The sequence below is a fragment of the Ursus arctos genome, unplaced genomic scaffold, assembly GCF_023065955.2.
Source record: "Ursus arctos isolate Adak ecotype North America unplaced genomic scaffold, UrsArc2.0 scaffold_30, whole genome shotgun sequence".
Classification (NCBI taxonomy): domain Eukaryota; kingdom Metazoa; phylum Chordata; class Mammalia; order Carnivora; family Ursidae; genus Ursus; species Ursus arctos.
The window spans coordinates 25,538,597-25,565,164 of NW_026622986.1; the positions used below are offsets into that span (position 1 = coordinate 25,538,597).

At 45.2% G+C, this 26,568-nt stretch overlaps 1 protein-coding gene across 1 annotated transcript in view; it reads right to left on the bottom strand.

Moving 5' to 3' along the window:
* Nucleotides 1-26,568, bottom strand: part of CAMK1D (calcium/calmodulin dependent protein kinase ID) — a 412,299-nt gene that overhangs the window by 240,707 nt on the left and 145,024 nt on the right. Inside the window, exon 2 of the mRNA XM_026478648.4 lies at nucleotides 18,134-18,265. Within this exon, the coding sequence (XP_026334433.1) occupies nucleotides 18,134-18,265 (132 nt within the window). The remainder of the gene's footprint in view (nucleotides 1-18,133; nucleotides 18,266-26,568) is intronic.

Here is a 26,568-nt window from a genome sequence, read left to right on the forward strand (position 1 = left end):
TTGGGCCGTTCTTGGGGCTCCTCAAGGAAACTTCTCGAAGTGCTCTTCTATTCTTAGGCTGGTTCCAGAACAGCCAGAGGGACACAATATTCCATGACTCTTGCTTTTTTCTCTCTTCCTAATCTTTTCAATGATATGTCATCTAGTCATGATTTATGTTCTATTTTCCAAGTACAAAGGGGATCTTGAGGTGGTTAACAAGCCCTGTTTGAACAGTAAGGTTGTGCATACATAGTATATTTCCCTTTCATCTGAAACAGAGTCTCAGAGGAGTTCATTTCTAGCCAATTCAACACTTTCAGAGTCACTAGCTTTGGACAACAAGTCTATGACCCAAGAGACAAGCTGCCAGTCCCAGCCAGGCTCCAGTCTCCCATGTCTCATCTTTCAACAGTCATCTTGTTCATTGCAGTATTCAGCTCCAAAATTTGTTTGGTCCTTTTTTATGATTTCTCTCTGTTGAACCTCTCGTTTTATTCAGGTATTATTTGCATGATTTCACTGAGTTTTCTATTGTGTGCTCTTGTACCTCTCTGAGCTTCCTTAAAACAATTATTAAACTTCCTCATCCAGTAATTCACAGATCTCCATTTCGTTGGGGTCAGTTACTGTCAAATTATTGTGTTTTTTTGGTGGCGTCAGGTTTCCTTGATTTTTCATGTCCTTTGAGGCCTTGCATTGGTGTGTGTCTTCCCATTTGAAGAGTCACTTTTTCTAGTTTTTACTGAGTGTCTCCACAAGAGAGATACCTTCATCTGTCATTCTGGCTAGCGATTCTGGGATTTTCTCAGACCTTTTCTATGGTCTCCACACTTCTTGTTCCTCTTGGGGAGTAATCTTAAGATGGTATGCATTCTCTCCACCCCACAGAGCCATGCTAGCTGCTGAGAGCCTCCCATTTGTCTTCCCCAGGGCAGTGCCCTGACATGCTCTCCCAACCCCAGAGCCAGAATGGCTTTCTGCACTTGCTCACCAATCATCTGCAAAGGCTCATTCTCGCCATGTGTGGAACCATGTGTTGGAGCCAGCCATGGGCAAGGAGGGCAGGAGAGTATGGATAAGGTGTCTCCTGCGGTCAGACTGGGGGGCTCTGCAAGGCAAGGCTTCCCAGAGGTTTGCTGACAAGGTTCCTGATGGAGTCCATGAGTTGGTTAGTAGGAAGAACCATGAAGCAGTTAGCTGTGTTCTGTGCCTTGTTCCAGCTTGTGTTTAGGAGTCCAAAGACCATGGCCTATGAGGGGTGGGCGGCAGGAAGGCTTACTGGTACACAACTGAGGTAGCCATCACCTCCTTCAAGTGCCCCATGCCTGGCAGGGATGGACAAAGACCTCCCCAGTCTACTCTATGAGAAACAAAGATGCATGTGTGTCTTCTTGAGCTGACTTCATGTCTCTGCTCTGTCCCTTCCTTCTGGGCTGAATTTTGAGATTGTCTGTATCACTGGACGGGGTTCCTTTCCTACTGGACACTCCAGCTCTACATTCTGAGTAGTAGAGGCTGGCGATATAAGGCATATGGGCATGCTGCCTGGCTGAAATGTGCAGGATCCAGCCAGACATGAGCACGGATCTGTCTATAAAGTCCTAGAAACACAGTCTCAAGTCTCTAGTATAATGGTCTCCAAATAGTATTCAACCTGTACCCCTTCTGGCACAAAACCCTTTCGCATCCCCCAACAGGGGCATACTTATTTACATAACAGATCTACTACCATCCTAATATATTAGGTACATTTAAAACTTACACAACAAAACTTTAAAGAATCAGATAAAAGAAATAATTTAAATTTTTGCTTTCCGCAGAAAAACCTTTTTAATAATAGTATTTTCAGTGGGATCAATGCAATTGACCATGTCAGTCATTGTTCTGTCCTTGTCACAGGGCAGACAAAGTGCTCCCACCAGTACACCTGTCGGCTGTCTCACAGTATGATCTTCAGGTTGTGATTTCCTTCAGGAATCTTCTTAGGTTCTTGGTCTACTATATATGAGGGTTAGTTTAGGTAAAACTAGGTAATATAATCCAGAAATCCACTTAACTGGACACATGGAAACTGCCTTACGTCTTCTCAGGTGGAGGTGGGTGAGCAAGGTCACTTCTCAGACCCATTCTTCCCTTGGAATGACTCAGGACTGTGACTGTCTGCCTGACAAACCAGGGGCCAATTCTAAATGATATTTGTGATTATTTCCTTTCTTAATTTTAAAGATAAAATTATGAGTAGATGTTCTTTGTTAAAAAATATTTTGTTTATTTATTTGAGAGAGAGAGCACAAGCGGGGGGGTAGGAGTGGGCAGAGGCAGAGGAAGAAGCAGACTCTCTGCTGAGCAGGGAGCCCTATTTGGGGCTCGATTCCAGGACCCTGGGATCATAACCTGAGCTGAAGGCAGACGCTTAACTGACTGAGCCACCCAGGTGCCACTAAGTAGATGTTCTAACATTTTCTTTCTACACCCCAGTGGATCATCTCGTGAGCCCACTGTGGAGACCACTGCTTTCAACATTAGGGCTGGAGGCACAGCCTTGCCAGTCCTCCAAATTAAGTAAGAGACAAAACCTGGAAATCTCCACAGATGAAGAGATGGAGAGAAAAGCAGACTGGGTGTCGAATTTTGAAAAATGTCTTCATCTAGGAGACAGGAAGAACAGTCTTCCAAGGAGAGAAGAAAGAGCCCTCAGAAAAGTAGGGAGGTGCTATGGGGATTGAATGTCTGTGTCCCCCAAAATTCATATGTGGAAGTCCTACTGCCCAGTGTCAAGGTATTAGGTGGTGGGCCATTTGGAGGGTGCTTAACTCCCAAGGGTAGAGACTTCATGAATGTGGGTTTAGTGCCCTTATAAGGGAGACCCCTCTGAGCCCCCTAACCAACTTCTGCCACGTGAGGACACTGCAAAAACATGCCATCTATGAACCAGGAAGTGGTACCTTGATCTTGGATCTCCCAGCTTCCGGAACAGTGAGAAGGAAGTTTCTGTCATTTATACACTATCCAGACCCTGCTCTTTTGTTACAACAGCCCAAATGGACTAAAACAGGAGGCAAATGTACTTAATGTCAATAATCAAGCAATCTGAGAGTTTTAAAAACAGAGCGCTGCTCAGGTATAGGTCAACAGGGTGTCACGTTTCAGAAAAATCTAAAAGCATCTATACTTTGGAAAGGCTATGATATTTGGCAACTCAAAATTATTGGCGCTCTTTGAGGAAACAGCTGCAGTGCCATGGAGGGGCAGAGATCAGGTTGTAAGAGGTTAGTGACTGAGCTGATGAGTGAGGAGGTACAGAGGTAGATGGAGAAACATCACGGTTTAGTAGTGAAGGCAGGCTGGAGGAAGGAAGGGATGGAAGAGGAAAAGCAGGAAGGAGAAAACAAGGGGCATTCTGAAATCATCAATAATGAAAACCACTGACCTTAAAGTCAGAACTTCAGAAGATGAATCCTCCCACTAAACACTGCCAACAACGATAAGTGTTTGGTCCATTTGGTCCATCTTAAAAATCCACGCTATAATCACGACTTACCTCATAGGCCTGAATGTTCATCCCAATGAGTATAACACATCTCGACAGCGCTAACTGTAATACGCCACCATGATATTCAACCTCATCTGTGTCTGTGCCCCCCAGTCCTACATATGGGGAAAACAGCTCCATTTCCAGCATGCCCCCACCCTCCGACCCTGAGCAATGTGCCTGCCATAACCCACCTCTACCCACTGGTGTCACCAACTCTAACAAGCCCCGTGTTCTTCTCTTCTTTAAAATTTTATTTATTTATTTGAGAGAGAGAGTGTGTGTGAGCTGGGGGAGGGGCAGAGAGAGGACAAGCAGACTCCTAATGAGCATGGAGCCCAACAGGGGGCACGATCCTAGGACCGTGAGATTATGACCTGAGCCAAAGTCAGATGCTTAACCAACTGAGCCACCCAGACACCCCTGAAATCTGTGTTCTTATGTAGGGCTGTGGGTTTGTAGCCTGATGGATATCTGGGCTGGCCTCACTTCCCTCAGGCCTATGGGGTCATGGTAATTAATTCTGTCATTAGACACCCTACTGGAAGGAGAGAAAAATGTCCAAACCTACAGCCCTGTATCATGCCATTGGCTTGACTTCTCTATTTTTGTTCATGCCCCAGCACATTCCCAAACACTCAGACTTAAGAACCCACTTCCCTCACGCCTCCCTCCCTGTGCTTGCAGAGCTCTGCTGATCCTTCCTCCTCACGTCCCAGGTGAGGTCCATGTGGCCCCAGCCCGTGGCAAGGACTTCCCCCAACCTTACACCAGGTGGTCTCTCAGCCCGCATGGCTCTGACCAGTCTTCAACCGGCGCATCACCTCGGAAACCGTCTTCAACCCCCCAACATTCCCTCAGTCCTCTTCCATGCAAAATACTGCAGAGATTACCCTGCTGTCCATGGAGGAGGTACACCTGCGGGCACCTCTGTGCTCTGACCTGACCTCCCCACACCTGCTCACAGGCACCTTCTCCATTGTTTCAGTGCCTCTCACAGACTCAGCCCACACATTCTATCTCCCTCTATCTAGAGGTGTTCCAGCTGTCCCAACCACTGAGACCTCGCTTCCTCCTGCCTCCATCCCAGAGAAGCCTATCCGCCTTCAAGGTTCCTCCAATGCCACTTTCTTCTGACTCACCAGGTGGCTATGCTTGGTGCCTCTTCAGAACCCGTCTGCCAAGTGTCTGTGCCCCTCCTGCAGTGTGCTCGGGACCCTCTGCACACTTGTTGGGTGTTCCAGGAAAGCTGCCTGTCTAAACACATCAGCTCCTTGAGATGCAGACTGCATTTTATTTGTTTGTGAAAGCGTGTGTCCAGTGATCAATAAGGTTCAAGAAATGAAATCTAGGAATTCAGCTTGAATTAATGCCAATTTCTTTCCAGAAGGTAGTTTTCTCGCTGGAATTTAGATTCACTAATACAGTTTTTTCATATTTATAATGCTGGACAAGCTGTAAAAAGGAGAGGCAAATCTCAACCAGGATTTTTCTCAACAATAGGGTATGTCATTGCTGGGCCATTCACACATTTCCCTCTGACTACATTCTGAAAGAGAGTATTATGTGTCCCATCCGAGAGGAACCAACACAAAAGTGGAAATTTTATGCCAATTCTGATGGGGATTCAATGTATTACACTGAAACAATTTTTTGTTGTTTTCTTAGTGTCAATTTCCATCTTCGAAAAGAATACAAATTTGTCACCCTCAAACATTTTGTTAAGATATACGTAGTTATGTGTTCAAAGTGCCCAAGGCTTCTATTCACTCAAAGAAATAAAGCATTCTGACAAATCTTTTTAGAGGAAAAGGAATACATCCTCATGTTCCTCAATCTTCCCTCGTGTGAAATTGCTGTCATTCAATGCAGCAAAACACAGAAAGCGCCTAGTATGTCACAGGGGCTTTGCCAGGTACTAGAAGTAGATTTGGATCTCAGATATCACCCCTGTCCTCAAGGAGCTTTCAACGCCGTGGGAAAGAAAGACAAGGAAATGGTTAATTCCTCTACATGGTGGCGGGTGGTACAGGGCAGAAAAATTCCAGATGCTACTGGATCTCACAGAAGGGGCAGCTAGATCATCTTGCTCTCTGCAGGGAAGTGTCCTACACCAGAATGTCTCAAAGACAAATGTGCAAATCAATCACCTGGGCTTCTAGTTACACTGCACATTCTGACGCAGAGGCACCGGGGCGGGGCCCGGGAGTCTGCATTTTGAACAAGCTCCCAGGTGCAGATGGTGGTCAGCAGACCACACTCGGAGTAGCAGAGCACCAGAAGACCAGACCCCACTGGAGGCCAGACCAACCCATCACTGAGGAGGAGGTGCACTCCAGCAGAAGAGGCGATGTGAAAACAGGCCAGACCACAGAGCAAACCACCCCTTTTCTCTCAATCTTAAAGAGGTAAATGAAGGGAAGGAGACAAAGAATTGAAGGCTAGGCAAGTATCTGCAATCTTGGAAGGGTGATGGGGCCTTCTTAAGTAGATCTGCGAGCTGTCCAAATCAGAGTAATTAGAAGACCCATCTAAATTATTTAATAGTCTGAGCTATAAAAAATTGTTAAGGGGAGTGGAGTTATTTCAAGTACTTGTAGACTCTTGAACCTACAGCCATCCAGGGTCACTGCCACATCTCTTTAGGTGAAAAGGTAATTACCAACATTTAGCATACTGGTTTCAAGAACTTACAAATATTCATTTTTCTAGGTAGGTTTCTTTTTTTAGTAGAAGAGAAAAATTTCAACTGGATCTGTATCCTGGTAAACTGAATCCCAAATAAGATTGTAGATGATAAATGTAGTGTATAACCATCCAGAAAGAGACGCAAAGAAAAACACTCTAAATGATATATTGATATTACAGGTTGGTTCATTAAAAAATTATGGTTTATGCACGTAAGTGAATGCAGGTCAGTACTGTAAAAGGAGATGAAATTGTATACACCAGGTGAACTCCTGAGTACAGAGAATACAAGAGTCTGAAGTATATGCTCTGCAAAGTCTCACTGCCATCTGGCCATCTGACTCAGCAACAACATTGTGGAAATATCAGGCATATTTCTTGCTTAAGTGTCTTCAGAACAAAATTTCCATTCAGAAGCTTGTGTTATACTGCTTGACATTATTGTATTTATAAGGGAAAACACACTCATTCTAAATGGTTTTTTAAACAGGAGTGTTATCTTTTTGGAAAAGCCATATTGACTGAATATTAATAGTAATGGATTACATAATAACTTCATAACGACTGTCCCCAAAGTGCCTAAATGAGCTAAAGCACCCAAGTCTGCATAATAAAATACTGTGTCACTTCATTAAATGACTATGTTTTGGAAAGTAAAAACTATTTGCCATATTCCTCCAGGAAATTACTTCAGTAAGCAACTTATTTTTTTTCTCCAGCTTTACCGTGGTATAAGTGACAATCAGCAACTTATTCATGGATACCCTTGGTGGGTCAGATCAAGGTGCATCACTTTCTCTATTCCTACAATCTTCTATGAGGTATTAAAAAATGAAGCACTCAAAAAAAAAAAAAGTAAGTAAGAAAGAAAAGGCAAAGAGGAAGGAAGGAAGGAAGGATGGAAGGAAGGAAGGAAGGAAGGAAGGAAGGAACGAACGAACGAACGAACGAACGAACGAACTCTGGGCCCAAGAACAAATCCATCAAAATTTCAACCTCCATATTGCCATCTTTCAAGAAAACCTGAGTAGAAGCAAGTGTAGGAGTCTCCAGTGGCCTGATCAATGGCTTTGTTCTGGAGGGACCCTACCAGGATTAAACAAACGACAAACACAAGAAGAACAACACACCAGGCATTCCCAGTGAGGGAACTGGGTTTGGAATTGGGGAAATACAATTCACACCAACCAACTGAATTCAACCCAGTGAAATCTTCATTTTAAAGAAATAGCTGCCTTATCCATTTGCTTTCCAGCTAAGAGACTCACTAGAAAAAATACCTAATGCTTGAGTGAAAACTTCTGTGCGTTTACCTTTAGACCTAGAAAAAGTTACATACTGATGAATAAAATTTTGCCATTAATGAAAATTCTGTGGCTTCTTGAGCAGGTGGACTTACCCCACAAACGGTACCTTTTAACTCAGACTCCGCTCAGTGGCTTCCCCTGCCTTGCTTTCCCTACCCTGGGCTGCCCCCAAATGACCCAATGTCCCTCACACCTGCTCTGATGTCCAAGACAGCATCTTTGGTCATCTGACTCAGATGACCCTGAGTTTCTAGAACATCCTGGAAAGGTACAGAAAGGGCAAAGTATCAAACAGGACAAAGAAGGAATAGGAGGTGGGCTCAGGTGTTTTGCCTGACTCCCTGGCCTAAGGCTGGATGGGGACAGTGGAGATTTCCTGGATTACAATCGTACCCCGTATTTTCTGAATTATTCCCCAGTCTGCAGGTGGCTTCCTCCTACTGCACTTCTGAGAAGTACGATCTTCATTTTATTGACAAGAAACTGGCACGAAGGACCAACATCATCTTTAACATGGGCTCTGAGGCTGATTCCTGAGCCCTTTTCTAGTGAATTCCAGAGAACCAGAGGCAGCGTGGGTCAGAACACAATAGCAATCATAGCAGCCCAAGCACCACTGTACCACCACAGAGGGGAAAGCAGAAAGAACAGTACGTCTAACTGAAAATACCAGGGGACTTTCTTTTCTTTTCTTTTTTTTTTTTTTTTAAGATTTTATTTATTTTTTTGACAGAGAGAGACAGCCAGTGAGAGAGGGAACACAAGCAGGGGGAGTAGGAGAGGAAAAAGCAGGCTCCCAGCGGAGGAGCCTGATGCAGGGCTCGATCCCACAATGCCGGGATCATGCCCTGAGCCGAAGGCAGACGCTTAACAACTGAGCCACCCAGGTGCCCCACCAGGGGACTTTCTGAAACCAGATTCAATATCCCATACTGGCATCTGGCCAAGCTGGTGGGATAGAGTCCTCAGTCTGTGCCAAACATACCAAGGGTCTTTTAAAGACGAGGAAGAGTTATTTTTTCATTCTCCTAAGGGATGCTCTTCAAGGGGGCCAGTGTGGGTATGTGGAAAGGGTGCTGAATTAGGAGGCCAGAAACCACTGTTCTGGATGCACACCTGATCAAGTTAGCTCTGTGACCTTGGGCCAGTCATTTAACCTCGCTGGGCCTGTCTCCTCACCTGGACGTCAGGAGAACTGGACCAAGATCTCTAGGCTCCTTTTCCGGTTCTAACGCCCTGTGACGAACGTTCTCAGAAGTAGACCAGAAGAGAGACAAGGAGGGCAGCAGTTTTCATGTTTGTTTTCAGCAAGAAAAACAGCAACACTGACATGGTCTCAGCGACTCTGCAACTACACTGGGCATCCAGCCACCTCATGCTGCTGGCATTGTTTCTTCTGCCAGCAGCGCTTCCTTGGGCCCCAACAGGGCACCTTACTTTCACCATTAATGAGCACCTCTTGCATGCATTGGGCTGTTGCATACATTGAGAATACGTGGTCTTGTCTTGGGGCTCCCCGGTGGCTCAGTCAGTTGAACATCCAACTCCTGATTTGGCTCAGGTCATGATCTTGGCGCTGTGGGATTAAGCCCTGTGTTGGGCTCTGTGCTTGGCAGGGAGTCTACTTGAGAATCTCTCTCTCTTTCTCCCTCTGCCCCTTCCCCTGTTCATTCTTGTGGTCTCTCACTCTCCCTCAAATAAATAAAATCTTAAAAAAAAAAAAAAAAAAAAAAGAATCCGTGGCCCTGTCTTAATGAGACAACATGGAGATACCAGATGGATCAAATCATGATGGGAAAGACTGACAGACCTGACTTCCTGCTCTTCCAGGCTCTGGAAACTTCTCACAAAGTCCCCATTCCTCATCTGTAAGATATGGATTATAATATCCACTTCATAGGATTACATAAAACAGTGCTTGTAGAAGTCCCAGCTAGTTTCTAAATTATGACAAACTGAGAATATCCGTATTTAAAGATTTTATTTATTTATTTATTTTAGAGAGAGAGAAAGAAAGAGAGAATGCAAGCAGGGGGAGGCATAGAGGGAGAGAGAGAATCTCAAGCAGACTCCCCACTGAGCACAAAGCCTGATTTAGCACTTGACTCATTCTCATGACCCTGAGATCATGACCTGGGCTGAAATCAAAAGTCAGTCGCTTAACGAACTGATCTGTATTTACAATCTCAAAGGACAGGTATAAATTGCTCTAGACTTCAGGGAACTAGGTTGAGACAAAAGTTGGATTCTGATTTTAGAGTTCTCAGTCTCTTAATTGAATTAAATCACATCTATTTCAATTAACAATTGACATCTATCATCTATTGAAATCTATCAATATTTCTTTCTTATTACAAGCACCAGGATTCCTACCAGTTGTTTCATTCAAAGTTCCAATGGTGGTTTCCTAACAGAAAGGAGGGCTGGGTACCCTAAAACATGGAAGGAAGCCCCATAAGGGAGAAGCTCTCTGTTGCCTCCCCAGATCCATCATTTGCTCAAACTATACACTTTGCACCTCATGTTCTCCTTCTGTGAAATGGGTACAACAGTTTCCCTCATCTCTCCCACAGCGATATTCTGAGCTCTTATTCAAGTACGATGAGAGTAGTGATGCCTAACGTTGCAGCCTCCCTAACACCTGAACATTTCAAAGTTCAAAAAGCTTTTCATATGTCTTATCATCTTACTTAGGTACCTAGACAGCAGATTTTTAACAGCCTCGAGGGGGATATTTACTAAATTCAGCAAAATGAATTTCTCCTCTTCAGTAGAAAGATATAAAAACACTGACATGTATTTAAAATGTGCATATATGTGCATATGTATGTGTGTGAATATGTGCATATACGTATATGCATAACCACACACATGCATGTATGTACGCACAGGGACATGTACACATGCATGCAGCTAGCACATTAATTCTGCAGCCTTCAGCAAGAATGAAGATAGCACATCTAACATACTATAGCATTTGTTCAGAAATACCCTTGCATGTGTTTGGCTTCCCAGTGAGACCTACCACACGTCTGAATCCTATAGTCAACACTATTTTTAAAATATTTCTAAAAGCAAGTGCAAATGGCTAAAAATTGGATCTTGAATCCCATTGATCAAATTCCATGCAATTGCTATTTTAGAAATGATTTCTTTAATTACATACTTCCTAAAAACTTCAGACCAGTCACCTAAGACTCTGGCCTCAATTTTGAGCTGACCTTGAGAAGTCGGTCAGTCAATGGTGACTATTTAAACCACTCCAATGATACCTTTGGACTTCAGGTATGTAAAATAAACTTGATTCACCAAATTAGACGTAGTTTAAACTAGATAATCAATCATAAAGAAAACTTCACTAAAATCATTTCTCTGTCCATAGAAACAATGCCAAAACCATGCAGAGAACAGAATTTACAAAACGTAGTTTAACAGAGAGTAACAGCAAACCGTTGGTGTATATTTATTTGTTTTTCTGCATTAGCCATCATCCTCTATCTCTGCACTCCTGTACTCGATTGTTCCTGCTGTGTGAACCTCCAATACTAGCTATTCTGCCTTTATTTTTTAGGAATATTAGGTTACAAAACACACATACATTTCTGTTGGAATCATTTAAGTGAAATCTGTATAAATCATTAGCTAAGTAAGTTCACAGAAGAAGGGGGAAAACATTTGCCAAGATATATTATTAGAAGAGTTTAAACCGCCAACCAGCCCACACAAGGTTGACTCCCCAAGCACCACATTAGGTGGCAGGGAGATAGCGCATGGAAACAAGCCTGCAAGTAACTGATGCTGCCTCTAAAAGTGCGATAAAACACATTGTTTCTTCAACTACTCGAAATATCTGCGGCGTCATATATATAGTATAAAAGGTGGTAAGAAGAGCCAGACTGGATTTAAGTCTGCTCTGTTGCCATAGGAAAATCACCTTCCCCTCAAACCTGCCTATTCTCCTAGAATGCCTGTGTTGGCTGATGTACTCGCCATCCTCTGGGTCACAAAGCCAGAGAGGGCTGTAAATCAGCACAGATACCTTCCTTACCCTGATCCCTCTTCCCTTCCTCAGTACCCAAGCTCAGGGCTTCTAATCTCCTTCTGTCCCTTGAATCCCCCACCCAGCCCTGGCCTCCATCCTTACCCTCATGCCTTCAGTTCAGGGCTGGATTCAGGAAGCAGACCTCGGGGGCAGAGGCAGGAGGGACAGAGGGTAAACACTGGTGTCACAAGGTCTCAGAAGGAAAGGGACAATCAAGGGGGGGTCTTCAAGGAAGGATATCTCAATTTGAGGCATGGCCCACTGATGCAGGCAGGAGAGACAGGGAGAGGCGAAGGCCTGAATCGTCTGTTCAGGAATCATCTGTTCTTTTTGGGGGGACCTAAACTACAAGGGGGGAGTGTGCGGGCAGGGAGGTCCACACGAGCCAGCAAGATCACAAAGTGGGGGTGCTTGTTCACAAAGGAGTTTGGATTCCATCATGCAGGTGACTTTGTGGAATTAACATGAGACATGCTTTAAGCTCTCATTTCACAGTGCTCTGGGAGCAAGCGCTGAGGAAAGGGAGGCTGGCCAGTCCACAAAAGCCACACTGAAGGCAGTATTTGGGAAGCAGAAACTAGGCAGGGAGACGCCTCAGAGGTTCGTGGTCACTGGACAGGAAAACCAGCATGCCTGCTAAGGCTAGTTTGAACATCCCTGCTTTCTAGTAAGGGATACCACCAATTCTATTTTCCCTTCATCCTTGGAGTTCTGTAAGCAATGCCCAAGAAATTGATAACAAAATAAAACATACTGATAATTATACAATTATAATAATGAAAGTACATTGATTCTGGATCTCAAATCAAATTAAAAATGTTCCTGGATTATTTGCTATGGACAAAATAGCAGGTGAAGGCCACTAGGAAGCACGAAATGTAGCTTCTCTGGCTGTATGGTTGGGTTGGCAATAGACCATTTTGATTTCTTAACCACACACACAATGTTAAGCTGAAATAAAACAATGAGTGGTCTGACCAAAGCTGATTTTACTATCTGCCTGTCAAGGCAAGATCAAGGTCAGGTCTCTGGTAGGGCCATAGAGAGTCAAGTCAGCTCTTCTTTGGGATTCGATGCTTTCCCAGAGCCTGGTTTGAACAGGTCCCAGCTGGGTCGCGTCCACATGCCAAGAGGCATGGGGTCATTCAGCAGACACACCCACACGTGCCTGCTCTAAGCTTGGCAAGATTGTGACTTCAATCACACACCACCACCACCCACCAAATCATGAACCGCGCCTCCCTCAACCTCTGTTTTAATTGAATGACATGCTTTTTTCTACATTAAGGAACTTGTACTAAGGGTTTTCAGGGGTAGTCAAGGATTCCAGGATCATAAAAGATATACCTCCTTCTCTGCTGGTTATCACATGGCCTTTGCCATTACTTTTCATACTTCCTGCCTGTGTCCTTAATTCCAAAACACTTTTGCAGAAAAAAGGTCTCCCTATGTTAGAATATCATCTTCGAAACAGATCAGATAGATCCTTAAAAAGCTATCCTGGTGCCTGAGAAACTCGGAGTATCAGCTTTACCAGCTTAGCCATTTTCAGCCACTGGAAAAGTGGTTTTGTTCACCCTGAATCAATGAATTTCTATTGAAGCGTATGTTTCTCTAATACACACAATAAACTGGCATTTGGCAGTGATTTGAACAAGTGAACAGGGCCAGCCTGCCATGAGAACAAAGCTGCAGGAACAGAAGCAAGCCAGATTTCAATGAGTTCATCTATGGGGAAACCTTTCTCTGAAGGCTATTACTTAATACAAAACCAGCTGTCCTCGCCTTTGGGTGCTCAAGCTGCCTTCCGTCCAGTTAGTCTGCAACGAGAGAAATGTGTCTGGTCTAAGAAAACCAGAGAATCAAGCTACTGCAAGGAGCTCTCGGGCCTCTGGAGTCCTGCTGGTGCTGGTAAGTGTCGATTCACTCTTCTCTCCAGAAGGCCCAGCCTCACCGTGCTTCCTGCAACCCATCCACAGGGAATCTTTGGCATCTGCCACCTTTAGCGGCCTTGATCCCCTTCTGATGGTATTCCTGTAGCTGAGTCGTGCTGACTTGACCAACCCCGACACCAGCCTCTTCAGGCCAGGAAGAGCCATTACTACCCCTACTTCTTCTGCCGCCCTCAAAGAGCCAGCTGCTTCTCTTGAACCCAGCCAGCGGCTGGTGCCTGCTCCCTACTAACGGGATGGGGGCCTCAAGTCAATTTTCCTCACTTAGGATGAAATCCAGCTCTTTGAAAGGGACCATAGTTGAGTTCCCTCCTCTAAGTGAAACCTGTCACCTAAAGGAAGCACTGTCTGGTGTGTCTGTGCGTGGACACATCTTTCCACACTGCTGAGCACAGAAGAGCATTTTCACCCACTGGGTGGTGAGACTAGGAGGCGAGGCCCTAAGTAGCTCTTCTCAACACTGAGTCGGCTGTGCGTCCGAATCGCTAGGTGGGGAGTAGGGGAAGCGGCCACCATCCCCTCCAACGCAGTTGGTCTAGGACGGAGCCTAGCATCTGAGGTTCTGAAAAGCATCCTGGTGATTTCAGTGTGGGTGGAGAGCCACTGATTTAGGGAGAAAATGACAAAGACGTTCAGCTGAGACTCCCCAGTGTACCCAGATGGAGAACATCCAATTTAAAAGCCGGTCCTACTCAGATCCCTGCCCCCTGCTCGCCCCCACCCTGCCACCACGAGAGAATCTCTGCAGCCTACAAAGTACGCATTGGAACAGCGTGTTGAACTCCGGGGCTGTGCTTCATTCAGACGGTGCCTCTGTAACCCAGCTGAGCCTCGGTCCCCCAGCCATTAGGAAAAGGGATCCTCTAGATACCTTTGTTTTCCATCTCCTTCTCTCTTCATCTCTCATTTAAATGCAGCCTGGTTATATACTTGCCTTTCTGCTTCTCCAAAAAATGCCTTATGCGTTGCCTTGAAATGAGATTTGGGTAGCACCTGCCCTCTAAATAACAGCACAGAAACAGCTCTAGAATGTAGTAAGGGGATGTTCCACTAATGATATGATACTCCCTAAGGCACAAAATATTCCATTCATGGGATGGAAACCTGCCGTTCGGCTGGGGAAACTCCCATGGAATTAGAGAGACCTCGTCCCCCGAATGCCAGAATCAGGCCAGCAGCTCTCTGCTACAGAGCAACTGTCCACCATTATGCTTGTCACTTGTTATCCTCTCTGAGCCTGGTTTCATAGCTACTTATCAAGTAGAAAATTCATTTTGAAACTATTTTCAGAGCAAGTATGAAGACATCCTTAAGGATAAATTAGCTACATTACTTCGATTCAATGAAAGACATAAATCTCTCACCCTGCGATGAGCTCAGCATATCGGAGGACAAGCCATCCTCAGACGGGCCTGCTTAGATGAACAACGGCCCAGAGATACACAAATGACAGGGGTATATAGCAGAATTTGGAATAAAGCAGGTCTCTGTGGGACCTCATCTATAATGATTTAGCTATGGGAAGTACCATGAGGTTTTTTGTTCTACGTTGTTTCAGAAAGTTTTCACATCCAGCAAGCCCAGATCACAACCACGTTCCAGACCTAACTAGGCAACTGGCCCTCCCAAGACCCTCAAACTCAGTGTGTCTAAATCAGAACTCATCACCTGCCCTCCAGTGCTGGCATTTCCGATCTCAGTTAAGGAGTCGTTATCTATCCCAGTTATCCAATCAGAAACCTGATGGTTATCCTAAAACCGTATCTCTTCTCAACCCTCTCCCCACTTCTTCCAAATCCCTAAGTCTTGGACATTCCATTTTGTGTACACACTCATCTTTGTCTCTCCCATCCCAGCTCACAGTTCCTGTTTCAATGTGTTGCTTCCCAGAATCGTCCCACGGCCTCCTAACTGCTCCCCTTTACTGAGTCTCACCCCCTCCGATCACAATAATCTTAATGAAACAATCCTGATCACATCGTTCTTCCATTCAAACCCTTCAGTGGCCCCCCACTGTCTACAGAATGATGTTCCAAGTCCAAAGCGGGGTATGCAATCCCCCCCAGTGTAGCCTCTCCAACCTCAGTTCTCTGTGCCTCACCTTGAACCCTCTGCCCCAGTCAAATGGGCCCACGTGCACTTCCCAGCACACCAGCCTGCCTCCCATCTTCTGACCTCTGCTGGGGCAGCTCTCTCCTGGTTGGAATAGCCCTGTCTTTCTGCCCCCAGCAAAGTATACTCTTTGTGTGGACCCACCTTCTCCATGGAAACCTTTGCTCACACCCCTCCCTGAAGGAAGAACTGGGCAGCCGGCACCTTGAGCCCCTGGTCAGACCTTCTCTCATGGTATCTACATGATCACACTTACTTATAACGCAACTGTAAGCTCCTGGAAGGCCAGAATTGGCATCTTATCTTTCCAACCTCAGTGCCTAGCAGTGCCACCTGACACACAGGAATTTAATAAATATTGATTAAATGTTTGAATGCTGCGATGATGGTATTCTAATAGTTCCAAAACTGTTTTCCTTTACCACTCATACGCTTTGCTTTTGGCTGCTTATGATGTCAACTGCCTCTTAGTCCACTTGTAAATCATGTGTAGAGGACCGAAAAAATAAATCAGCACGGGAGATTTATCACCTTCTTATCCCTTGAGAAATCACTTCTTTGTTCTTTATTCCTGAAGGAAGGGTCACACTTCAAGGCACTTCAACAGCTGAGAGTGAGGAATGACCAAAATGAGTTACTCCAAATTCCTGCCCTCGCTGCTGTTCAATGCCCTGTCCCTGGAAGTGATTATTGACTCAGGCACCGGGTTGAGACATTAATTAGAGCAGAATGACCATGGCATAAACCAAGACTGGCTTCTGAAATCTGTACCTATGCCCCCTGCCCATGCAGATGCAGAGTAACTCTGAGAATAAAAACTGACTTCCCTGGCTTTGTGGCTTTTAAGCCTATGAGGGAGTCACCTAAAAATAAAGGTGCCATTCTCAAGTCAGCAGTGGGCAGCCTCTGTGCCCACAGTCAACGCTCTGGAAGGTTCTGAGCCCACTCAGAACTCCATCTGAAATGTCAAATATCTGCAACATGGTTGCAAGACCCAGCAAACACCCTCTTCCCCGAGTGCTGATTTCATATTGGAAAATGAGCAACTGAAATAAATGTTTCCTTAACATGGTGTTTTCCTGCTTGATGCTAGTGTACTTAATTTGTTTCTGCCAATTCTCTTCCATAGGATCATTTCACACAATCCTCCCCAGGACAATCTGAAACTCTTTTGGTCCCTAATAGATAATCCAGAGAACCTAGAAACCAACCAAACAACAAACAGATAAGCAAAAAGCCTTCCGCTGAAAAGCTGTTGAAACCCATTTGTTCTGGAACACATATCACATACAATGCAGAACAGGACAGACCATCCTGACCACGTCGGTGGCCCTGGGTTTGTACCAATGGCAACACGGCATTCAGCAGGCACTATGGGTCCCAGAGAGGCAAGTGGGAGAGGTGGGTCATTCAGGAAGAATGTGAGTATGTAACATTTTGTTTTGAGCCCCTAGAAGGCTTGTTCTCACTGTTTTGCTTATCTGTACACGGATTCTTGCTGTGTGCTGACTCCAAACCCCAAAAATTTCAAGGATATTTCTAACATCCTTTATTAATAGAAGCTCTTAAAAACATCATAGCATAATGCTCAGATACACTCTCCAAACACGCAAAAGCAGGGACTCTATAAGGGCTTGTTCCCCCAAACCCATGAAACACGGGGGAATGGCTTGATGATGATGACATGTGGAGCAGGCTGGACGGCACACCATTAAGACATCATCTTTTGGGGGGATGCAGCCACATCAGAATGGTTCTGTGTGTGCCATCATGCTGGAAGGTGGGATTTTTTATTCAGTTCTATCACACATGGCAAACAAAATTAAAACCCAATGAAGAGGTGAAGCACTTGAACAGTGCACTCTGTGGAACTTGCTAGATGCCAGGAGCCATGTGTGTGGCAGGAAGCAGAAGACCCATTAAAGAGTATGCAAATGACTCTGGTGGCCTTGGCACTCCAGGCTCTGCCGCCTAGAAGCCACAAGGCACTGGACATGTGACTTTATTCTGAGCTTCATCTCCTGCTTGTGAAATGAAGCCATGACAACAAGAAAACACAGAAACAGTACGAGCAGCAGGGGCAGCACCAGCTACCCTCTACTGAGCGCTCACAACTCACGACATAGCAGGTGCTGTGGAAAGCACTCTACAAAAACTTGTTCAGCACCATCTCCCTTACTCCTGAGGACCCCTGCGAGGGAGAAACTCTTAACTCCAGTTCGTGGAGAAAACTCAGAGTTCAGTGACCAGCCCAAGGTCACCGAGCTAGAGTGAGTTCAAAACCAAGTCTCTCTGACCGGTATGTTCTTTGGAAATCATAACTCCAATCAGTTGTAGGTGATATATATATATGCACCACAAGGACATCAGTCATTGGTAACAGCGCCCCCCCCTCCAGCATTCAGATCGTCCTCTCTGACCTCTGGGGCCTCCCTCCTGGCAGCCTCTCCTTCCCCCAGATGGGAACCCAACAATCTGAAGGTGGTGGGGGAAAGAGGCCGTCCCCCGGGGCACTTACTTTCTCAGAACAGCTATCTCGTTCTCTATGCTGCTCTCCTTGCCCTTCAGCGCCTTCTTAGGGATGCACTTCACCGCAAAGAGTCTTCCACTGGCCTTCTCTTCGGCTAAGACCACTTCAGAAAACGCCCCACTGTGAACAAAGGAGGAGAAAAAGAAGCGGCTTAGATTCAGGAGTTAGGGGGTCCCCCGGTGGCTCCTCCAATCCCATTACCAAGGTTTAAGGAATAGTAACAATCCCAGCATTACTGTTACTTTTTTAGCCAGCTGAACTTTCTATGCAAGCAAGTACACACATGCGAAGGTGCCATTGTGCAAAGGGACACGTGGATGTCCACGTGGGTTGGAGCAGCTCCCATTGCCACCTGCCACCCTGCAGAACAACGTGGTACCAGGCAGTCACCTTGGAGCAAACAGGGATGCTCCCAGAATGGTTCCTGCGGAGAAAGCTCATGTCCGTCTTGGTTGCCAGCACCCCACCCCCAATAAATGAGAAAGTAATGCTCAAATTTCAAGATTCCTCACAGGTCCCCCCATTCCAAGAACGTTCCGGAGCCTGTTGCAAATGTTAATTGATTCTCACAGACAGGTAAGGCTGTAATTGAAGTGTGAGTTGGTGCAACACGTGGTACCGTCATGAGGTTAATTAATTGGTCGGGACGTGCAAGTTTTCAGTAAGTTGTTTTTTAAAACAAACAAGGGCATACGTGATGCCCTGAGTGGGGGAGAATTTCCTGCCTGAAAATGTGAGCTGAACTCTGCAAAGACAGAGTAACACACTGAAAATACAATCAGGACCTGTGGGGTCAGAGAACTCCTTTCTCCGGAGAAGACCCCTGTGGTCAGTGAGCCCCACAGCCAGCGCCATGTCCCCCATCCCTGTCACCGCCTCTATCCTTCAGCAGGCAGTGCCTGGGTGCCACGCTCAGGCTGGGGGGCAGAACTTCCCTGAGATCTGACACAGAAGTAAGCTCCTCTGTTGCGCACTCCAGGACCCAGTAACTCGGGCTCTGTGCACATGGGCCAAGGAAAAACCTCGGTCCACGGAGTCATTCCCTGTCTCTAGACTTCAAGGAGCAACTTCATTTTTCCTCAGAGAGACACTACACATGGTTTCTACACATTTATAATTAGAGACAAACCTTCCTGCATCAAAAGAAACCACTAGAAGAACCAAGGTCATCCTCATACCGGAGCCTCAAGGTCTCTGTTCTTCAGTTAACATCAAAGAGATGTTGAAGCAAGGAAGATGTACTTTTTCCTCCTTCTCCTTACCCATCTGACAAGGGTACACCTCTGTCACAGACCACAGAAAACATTTATATATATTTTAAAATCCCTTCCAGTGAGATGAATTCACTCTACTTAGTACAATTAACGGTGAGTCTTCAGACAGCGTTCCTTCTGGAACATAAACTCGGGAGAAGCAGCTCAGCTACCTTCAGGTCTGTATCTGATTATATAAACCTGAGGGGCAGAAGATCAGCATTCTACCAAAGAACCAAACAGAAAGTAGCAGAACAAAGATCTTCTGCCCAAATCCACAAATCACTGGTCTAGTAGGATTCTCCTTCACAGTACCACGTGTCTGAAAGAGACAGAAACCTTCTAGAACCAACCAGAATGATTATGAAATATAAATACAAAAAACCTACAACAGATTTGTCACAGAGGGATAAATGGAGTCAGACATGCACCGCCAACAGAATTCGCCCAAGGAAACCCATTCTTGGCAACTTAAGGGAATCCCCTAAATCCAGCTATCTCTCCTCCTCACCTCAGTCTCCAGGATTGACCGACAGGGATTCACTTCACAGCGAGGGCTCTTAGGTGGACAAAACCATGGACAATTATGCCTATGCTCCCTTTCACTACCCTCCAGGAGGTAGAACAAAAGCTATGTTAGAGATAAGAAAAATCAGGGAGGAAAGACCAGGATTCTAGCACCATGGGTAATTTTAAACCAGGGATTCCATGCATTTGTTTTCGGTTTCCCTCTTTGCCACTTGAGTCCCTGATGCTGATGACACCACGGTGGGTTCTCTCTGGAATCTGTTGGGCTGACCACATCCATTTTCCGGAGGGGAGAAAAGCCCTTTAGTGGTAGTGACCAAGCTGCCAGAGTTTGGTCTGAGACCTGCTAGACTTCTCGGCTGCCTCCTGCCCTGCTCTGCAGCCACCATGCTCCTTCCTCTTCAGAACGTGCATGGAGAGTAACAGACTACATCCAACATGGAAGAGGTACTCTGCTTAGCGGGAGCTATCAAGCGCTTGTAAGAGAAAACACTTTCTTATTCTGTGGATCATTCCCTCCCTGGAAAACAGAGTGGGAAGTGAGGTTTCTGTGTATGAATTGACCCCTGAACCCATGACAGAAGAGGGAGGGGACTAGGGTCTCCATGGGAGCCAGTGCTGGTGGGCTGCTATGGGAGGCTGAGGTCAGGGTGAGGCAGTAATGCTCCTGGATCAAGGGCTCTCTGTCTTTGTCCCTGACTTCAAGAGGGAGGGACTATCTGCAACCCTGGGTGAGGGCAGAACAGTGGGACACAAATACATAACGGGCTTCACAAGCTAAGCAGCTGGGGCTTGACCACAAGTTACCTGTGAAAGGACACAAGACAGGCCCCCGATGGCCAAGGATGCCTGCCATGACTCCAGGAGTCTCCATCGACAGTTCCCCAGTCACAAAGCCAAGACAACAGTTCCATTCCCTCAGCCTGAAATTCAGTCTGCAATCCCACGTCGGGGCATGCTACTCAAAGAATCAATAGCAGGGACTCAAAGAGATATTCGTGTACCCATGTTCATAGCTGAATTAGTCACAACAGCTGAAAGGTAGGATCAACCCAGATATGCATCAATGGGTGAATGAATAAATAAAATGTGGTCTATCCATACAATGAACTATTATTCAGCCATAAAAGAGAATGGCATTCTGGCACCTGCTACAACATCGATGAACCCTGAAGACATCATACTAAATGAAATAGGCCAGAATCAAAAGGACAAATACTGTATGATTCCACTTATACAAAGTACCCAGAATGGTCAAATGCATATATAGAAAGAGTAATTCTGGTTGTCAGATTTGGGGGAGCAGAGAATGGGGAGTCAGTGTTTAATGGGGACAGGGTTTCCATTTGGTTAGATAGAACACATCTAAAGATGGATGGTGGTGATGGTTATACAACAGTACGAATTGACTTAATGCCACTAAACTACATGCTTGCAAATGGTTACAGGGATACTTTTTATATTATATACGTTTTGCCCTAAGAAAAAATTAAAGGTTTGCCTGGTTCTACTCAATGGCATTACCTGGGGATGGACATGCTTAAAAAATTCAATAAATCTTTTCTCTCACTACCTTCCTAAAGGAGAAAGAAATGAGTAACAGCAGGGGTTGTGTACCACTTGGCACTCAAAGTGCTTTGGTGTTTATCAACTAATCCAATTTTTGCAGCAACCCCAAGAAATGTACAGGGCGAGACTGTCACCACCATTTTGCAGACAAAGAAACCAGGGCTCAGTCGCACAGGTAGTAAGGTTCAGAAGGGAGATTTAGGTTTCCTAACCCCTCCGAGGTCCTTTTCCATACACTACGCTGGGCTGATGCACACAGCTGGCAGGGAGCCGGCCTCTCAAGCACGAGGGTGACAGCCGTGGAGGGTCACCCTGCCCCTGGGTGAGCTGCCAACCCACCCCCAGTGTACAAATCCACCTCCTCGCCTCATTTGTCCAAACAATGTGCATTTACCTTCTTCAGGCTTTCCAAAGACAAAGCTCTCTGGTCTTCTTAGGCTGATATAAGATTAGCATAAATTGTTATTGTTCCTGTAATAAATAGAAATCACTTGAAGACACTTCCCCCGTTGCAGGAAAGCTAATTAAAAGCATCAGAAGCAGAAACACATGAATGAGGAGTTTGGGCACTTTCAATGTAATTACACAACAAAGCGGGGCCGGTGGGGCAGGGCAGGGAGGAGGGGGAGGGGGAGCAGGTTGGGAGGGGATGGTGGCAGGAAGGAAGACCCAAGAACACTGATTTGAGAGTCCATAAAGGTTTCAGACAACCCAGTGAAATAAATTCCTAGGAACACAAGCAGGGACAGAGAGTTCCAGAGTTTTAGAAATACAGAGAGGTCAAAGGAGGTTGCCCTCTATAAGCTGCGTGTTTATGAACTATGAACGGTGGAGACTTCTAGCCAGACTGAGCGCACCTGAGACTTGAAATGATGGTCTGCTTCTGCCTGGCACCCAGGGCCCCCTGCCCTCTGCAATCTGACTCCCCCATCCCCAACTGCCACCACTTGCCTGGAACCAGGTGGTCTGGGTCCCGGGGGAGGGATCATCTCCCAGTAGCTCAATCTAATAGCTTCTTCTTGCTGCTCGTCTCCTGTGGCCTCCTTCCTAAAACTCACTTCTTCTTGGATCTACAACACAGTTCTCACCTTCTACCTCCCATCCATTGTGTCTCCACCTCCACCTGCTCCTCTTCCTCCCATCAAACGTCAGTGCTCCCCCAGGCTGCGTCTTCCACTCTCCCTTCATCCTACTCCATACCTGTTCCCTGGAAAATCTGTTGTTTCTAGTTTCCACCCTCTGCCTCCCAATGGCCCCTTAACCTTCATCTAAAATTTAATCTTGTTCATGTGCAATCTCATCTTTCCAGCTGCTTACAAGAACCTTCTGGCTGAATCTCCCAACCAGCATCTGAAGAGCACCATAAACGAAGTAGAAAACAGTATCTCTATCCCAAAACTTCCTCCTCTGTTCTCTCATTTCTACCAGTTTAATAACCCAGCCTAGAAACCTGTCTGCTTCACTCCACCCTGTCTCATCTCCAACACCAAGAATGCTCGGGCCTCCCACTGAAGACTCTCAGATGCCCATCTGTTCTGCCCCTACACCACTGCCCCAGCTCAAGTTCTCATTATTTCATTCTGGGCTACTTTCAGGACTCTGTCCTGACCCCTCTGCCCCCAGCAAGCCTGCCTCCCATCTGCTTTCTTCTACCTGCTCTCAGCATTACTTTTCTAAAGCAAACATCTAGTTATGTTGCTGCCCTACCTAAAATCCTGAGGTTTCATGTCTACGAGATAAAGTTGAAACTCCTTCGCAAGGGATCTATGGTGCTCAAAGCTCTCCTCAACCCAACCCCAGCTTTGCAGACTCATCCACTCTAGAGCCAACTTCCCCAACACAAACACACCCCCCGCCACACACACATCACCTCCACACCACCACATCAGTCAGCTGGCTGTTTCCCAAACACGCCCAGGCCCTTTCATACCCCTAGCCTTGCTTCAAGTCCTGCCCACCTGCCCACTTCCTTCAACACCATTCCTTTCTCTTTCTGCTTGGCAAAACTCCGTTTATATTTCATAGCACTCAGCTGGTATATTTCCCTCTTTGAAGGCTTTCTCAATTGCCTTCCCACCCAGAGAGAATGAGGCCCTCATTCTGAGACTTGTACTCTTGGCTTATACCTGTATTACCCCACTGACACATTCCACTGCGGTCCTTTGTGTGCTTGCCTACGTGACAGGCATCCTGAGCCACTCTTTCTGTGTCTGCACACCTACCAATCCTGGCACCAACTGGTGCCGGATGTAGTTCTGATGATCACCATCACTTGAGCCTCTACTCTACTTCTCCATCTAGCTTTCCACGTCTCCCCGGTGCTGTAGACCCACAAAATAAATGCTTTACGCTAATGACCTTCCACTCCATGTTGAGGAAAATAATATGGTCCCTTTCTTCCTTCACAAAGTGTTCCTCCACATTTCCATGCAAGTGTAGGCAGAAAGAACCTCAAAGGTTTCTCTTAAAGCATAAACATTCTTTGAGTCTTTCTGGATATATTTTAACCCACACATTTGTGTGCCTGAACGCTTAAGTAATATTCTCCAGCTGAAGAATCCCGAGATCATGGCTTGTCCTGACTAGTAAAAATATTAAATTTGTGACATTGTGATATGATTATTTCTCCCCATGAACCTTCATCCTGGTTAAATAAGTCAAATTTGGCAGTAAAGAGGAGAGGGCAGATTTTTAGACGGTTGAAAGGACTTTGGAAAAGCATGTTCATGGGAGAAATAAAAATCTCAGTGTTTTAAAAATTGCATTTCTTCCAGTTGTAACAACATATTTATTTGATTTTTAAAGAACACGAACATTCTATTTTAAAAAAAAAACAAAAACACCAATTTTCCATCTAAATTAAATCTCTGTGACAAATTACTGAAAGGTCAAACAAAAGTTATTCTTGAATGCTACATATTTTCAGCTCCTGAAGATAAGCTGTACAAATTACAAAAGTTGAATCCTTCCCCTTTCTCTTCCACACTTCAAAGAAAATCAAATCTCATCACCTGGAGGCAGCTTACTCTGATTGTAAGCGAGGCACCCAGGAGGAAATAAACAATGTTTTGCTAGCTGAATTTCTAAGACTCAGGGAAATGTCACATTTTCTATATTGACTAAAGAATTCTAAACAACTGCTTCTGCTTTTAACTTCAGAGATGATGGCTCTGAAAAAGGCTGTTTCTTTTCGCTTTATCTAGTCAGCTGTGAGAAGGCAATCCCAATGTTGTAATGGTGAACCATTCATGCTATAGACTATGCATGCTAGAAAGTGCACCCCCTCCTCCCCGGGGATGGACCCAATCAGTCCTCCCTGAGGGAAATGATTCCAACTTCAACCGACCAATGGAAGGGCAAAGAAAATAAGAGGGCTGGGCTCTAGGAATTTCTTACATTCCTGAGTTTACTGAAAATACAGCATTTAATGGTTCTGTGAAATACAGATAGACATTCACTTGCCTGATGCTGAAAAAAAATTCCTAGAGCCATTCAGAGCACCTTACCTCTATAAACAGTAGATCCCCCTACCCCCAGGTTCACTTCCCACAGTCAACCAAGGCCTGGAAGCAGAGGATTCTCCTTCTGACCATATGTAGCCTCATGCTTTGTCAAAACGCCTACATCATTCACCTGCTTCGTCGTATCACACGGGCATTTTATCATCTCACATCATCACAAGAAGGATGAGTACAGCACAAGAAGATATTTTGAGAGAGACTATACTCTTGTAACTTTCATTACAGTATATTGTTATCATTGTTCTATTTTACTGTTACTGTTGACTGATCTCTTACTGTGCCTAATTTATAAATTGAACTTTATCATAGACACGCATGTATAGGAAAAAGCATGGTATATGGAGCATTCAGTATTATCTGTGATTTCAGGCATCCACTGGGGGGCCCCCATGGATAAGGGGGACCAGAACTCAGAGCTAAGCCACACCCAGAGCTCTGCTAGCTAATCCACTTACTCACTGCCAATTATTACCATAAAAAGCAAAAACAAGAATCTATGATTTCTGCTTTCCCAATTTCTATTGATCTTTAAACTGAAGTTGTTAAGAACAAATACCAGATAGTATTTAAAAAGGGTAGTGCGTGTGCCGGCTGCTTTAAGTGAATATAATTTAAAAATAAATTCTTTTCTCATACAATAGCAATTTAATCACGAAATGGACACTTAGCCTCCAACAACCTACAGTGACTTGCACATTTTAGATGTTTCACCAACGTCCATCCAATTGAACTTGTGACACCTTAAAAAGACAGATGCCTCTGATTTTCAGCGAGAATCAGGAATTCCAGAGCTGTCTCTTTGATTCACGACAGTACACTAAACCAATCGCTCGGTAAAATTATATCCATCCCAAATTAGACCAAGAAATAATCAGATGGTACTGAAATGATCTGCCCTATTAGCTTAGAGTCAGCTATTACTGGATCATTGCCTTCTCGTTCTTTTTAGTCATTCTACATACAAATCAGATTGATTGTGTTATTAACTGTATTAACACCATCCTCTCAGGCCTATGACCATTACTGTGCCATGTGACTGGGCAAACAGACATTACCCCCAGGCCTCGGGCCATAAATTAAAATGTTCTTTTCCACTAAGCATACGCTTTTCCCCAGTGTCAGGCCAGGACAATGTTAAAGGCTGAAGGAGGGAAAAATGGGGGGGAAAAAAACAAACTGCACAGTGAAAAATGAAGCTGGTGATCCTTGGCTTTAGAGCATCTAAGAAATAGACAGGTGCCTTTTAGACCTATTGTTCCAGACCAGAATCAATTCTTAAAATAAGAAAACCTGTCTGCTAACTCTAACAATAATCTTACTGACCCCAGAGGATCCAAACAGATAAAAACAGTAGCAGAGTCTAAGCAGCTCTCCAGGCAGAAATTAGACAATTTCCGAACTGGCATTAACTCTTTCTGGTCAGATCTTTGGTCTAAAATCTCCACTAATTCACACGCCACTGATGACATTTTGTAGTGCTAATCCAGCCCACTGACCTCCAGAAATCCATGCTGAGGCGGAAAACAAAGAAAGCAAAAGGAAAAGTTTTGTC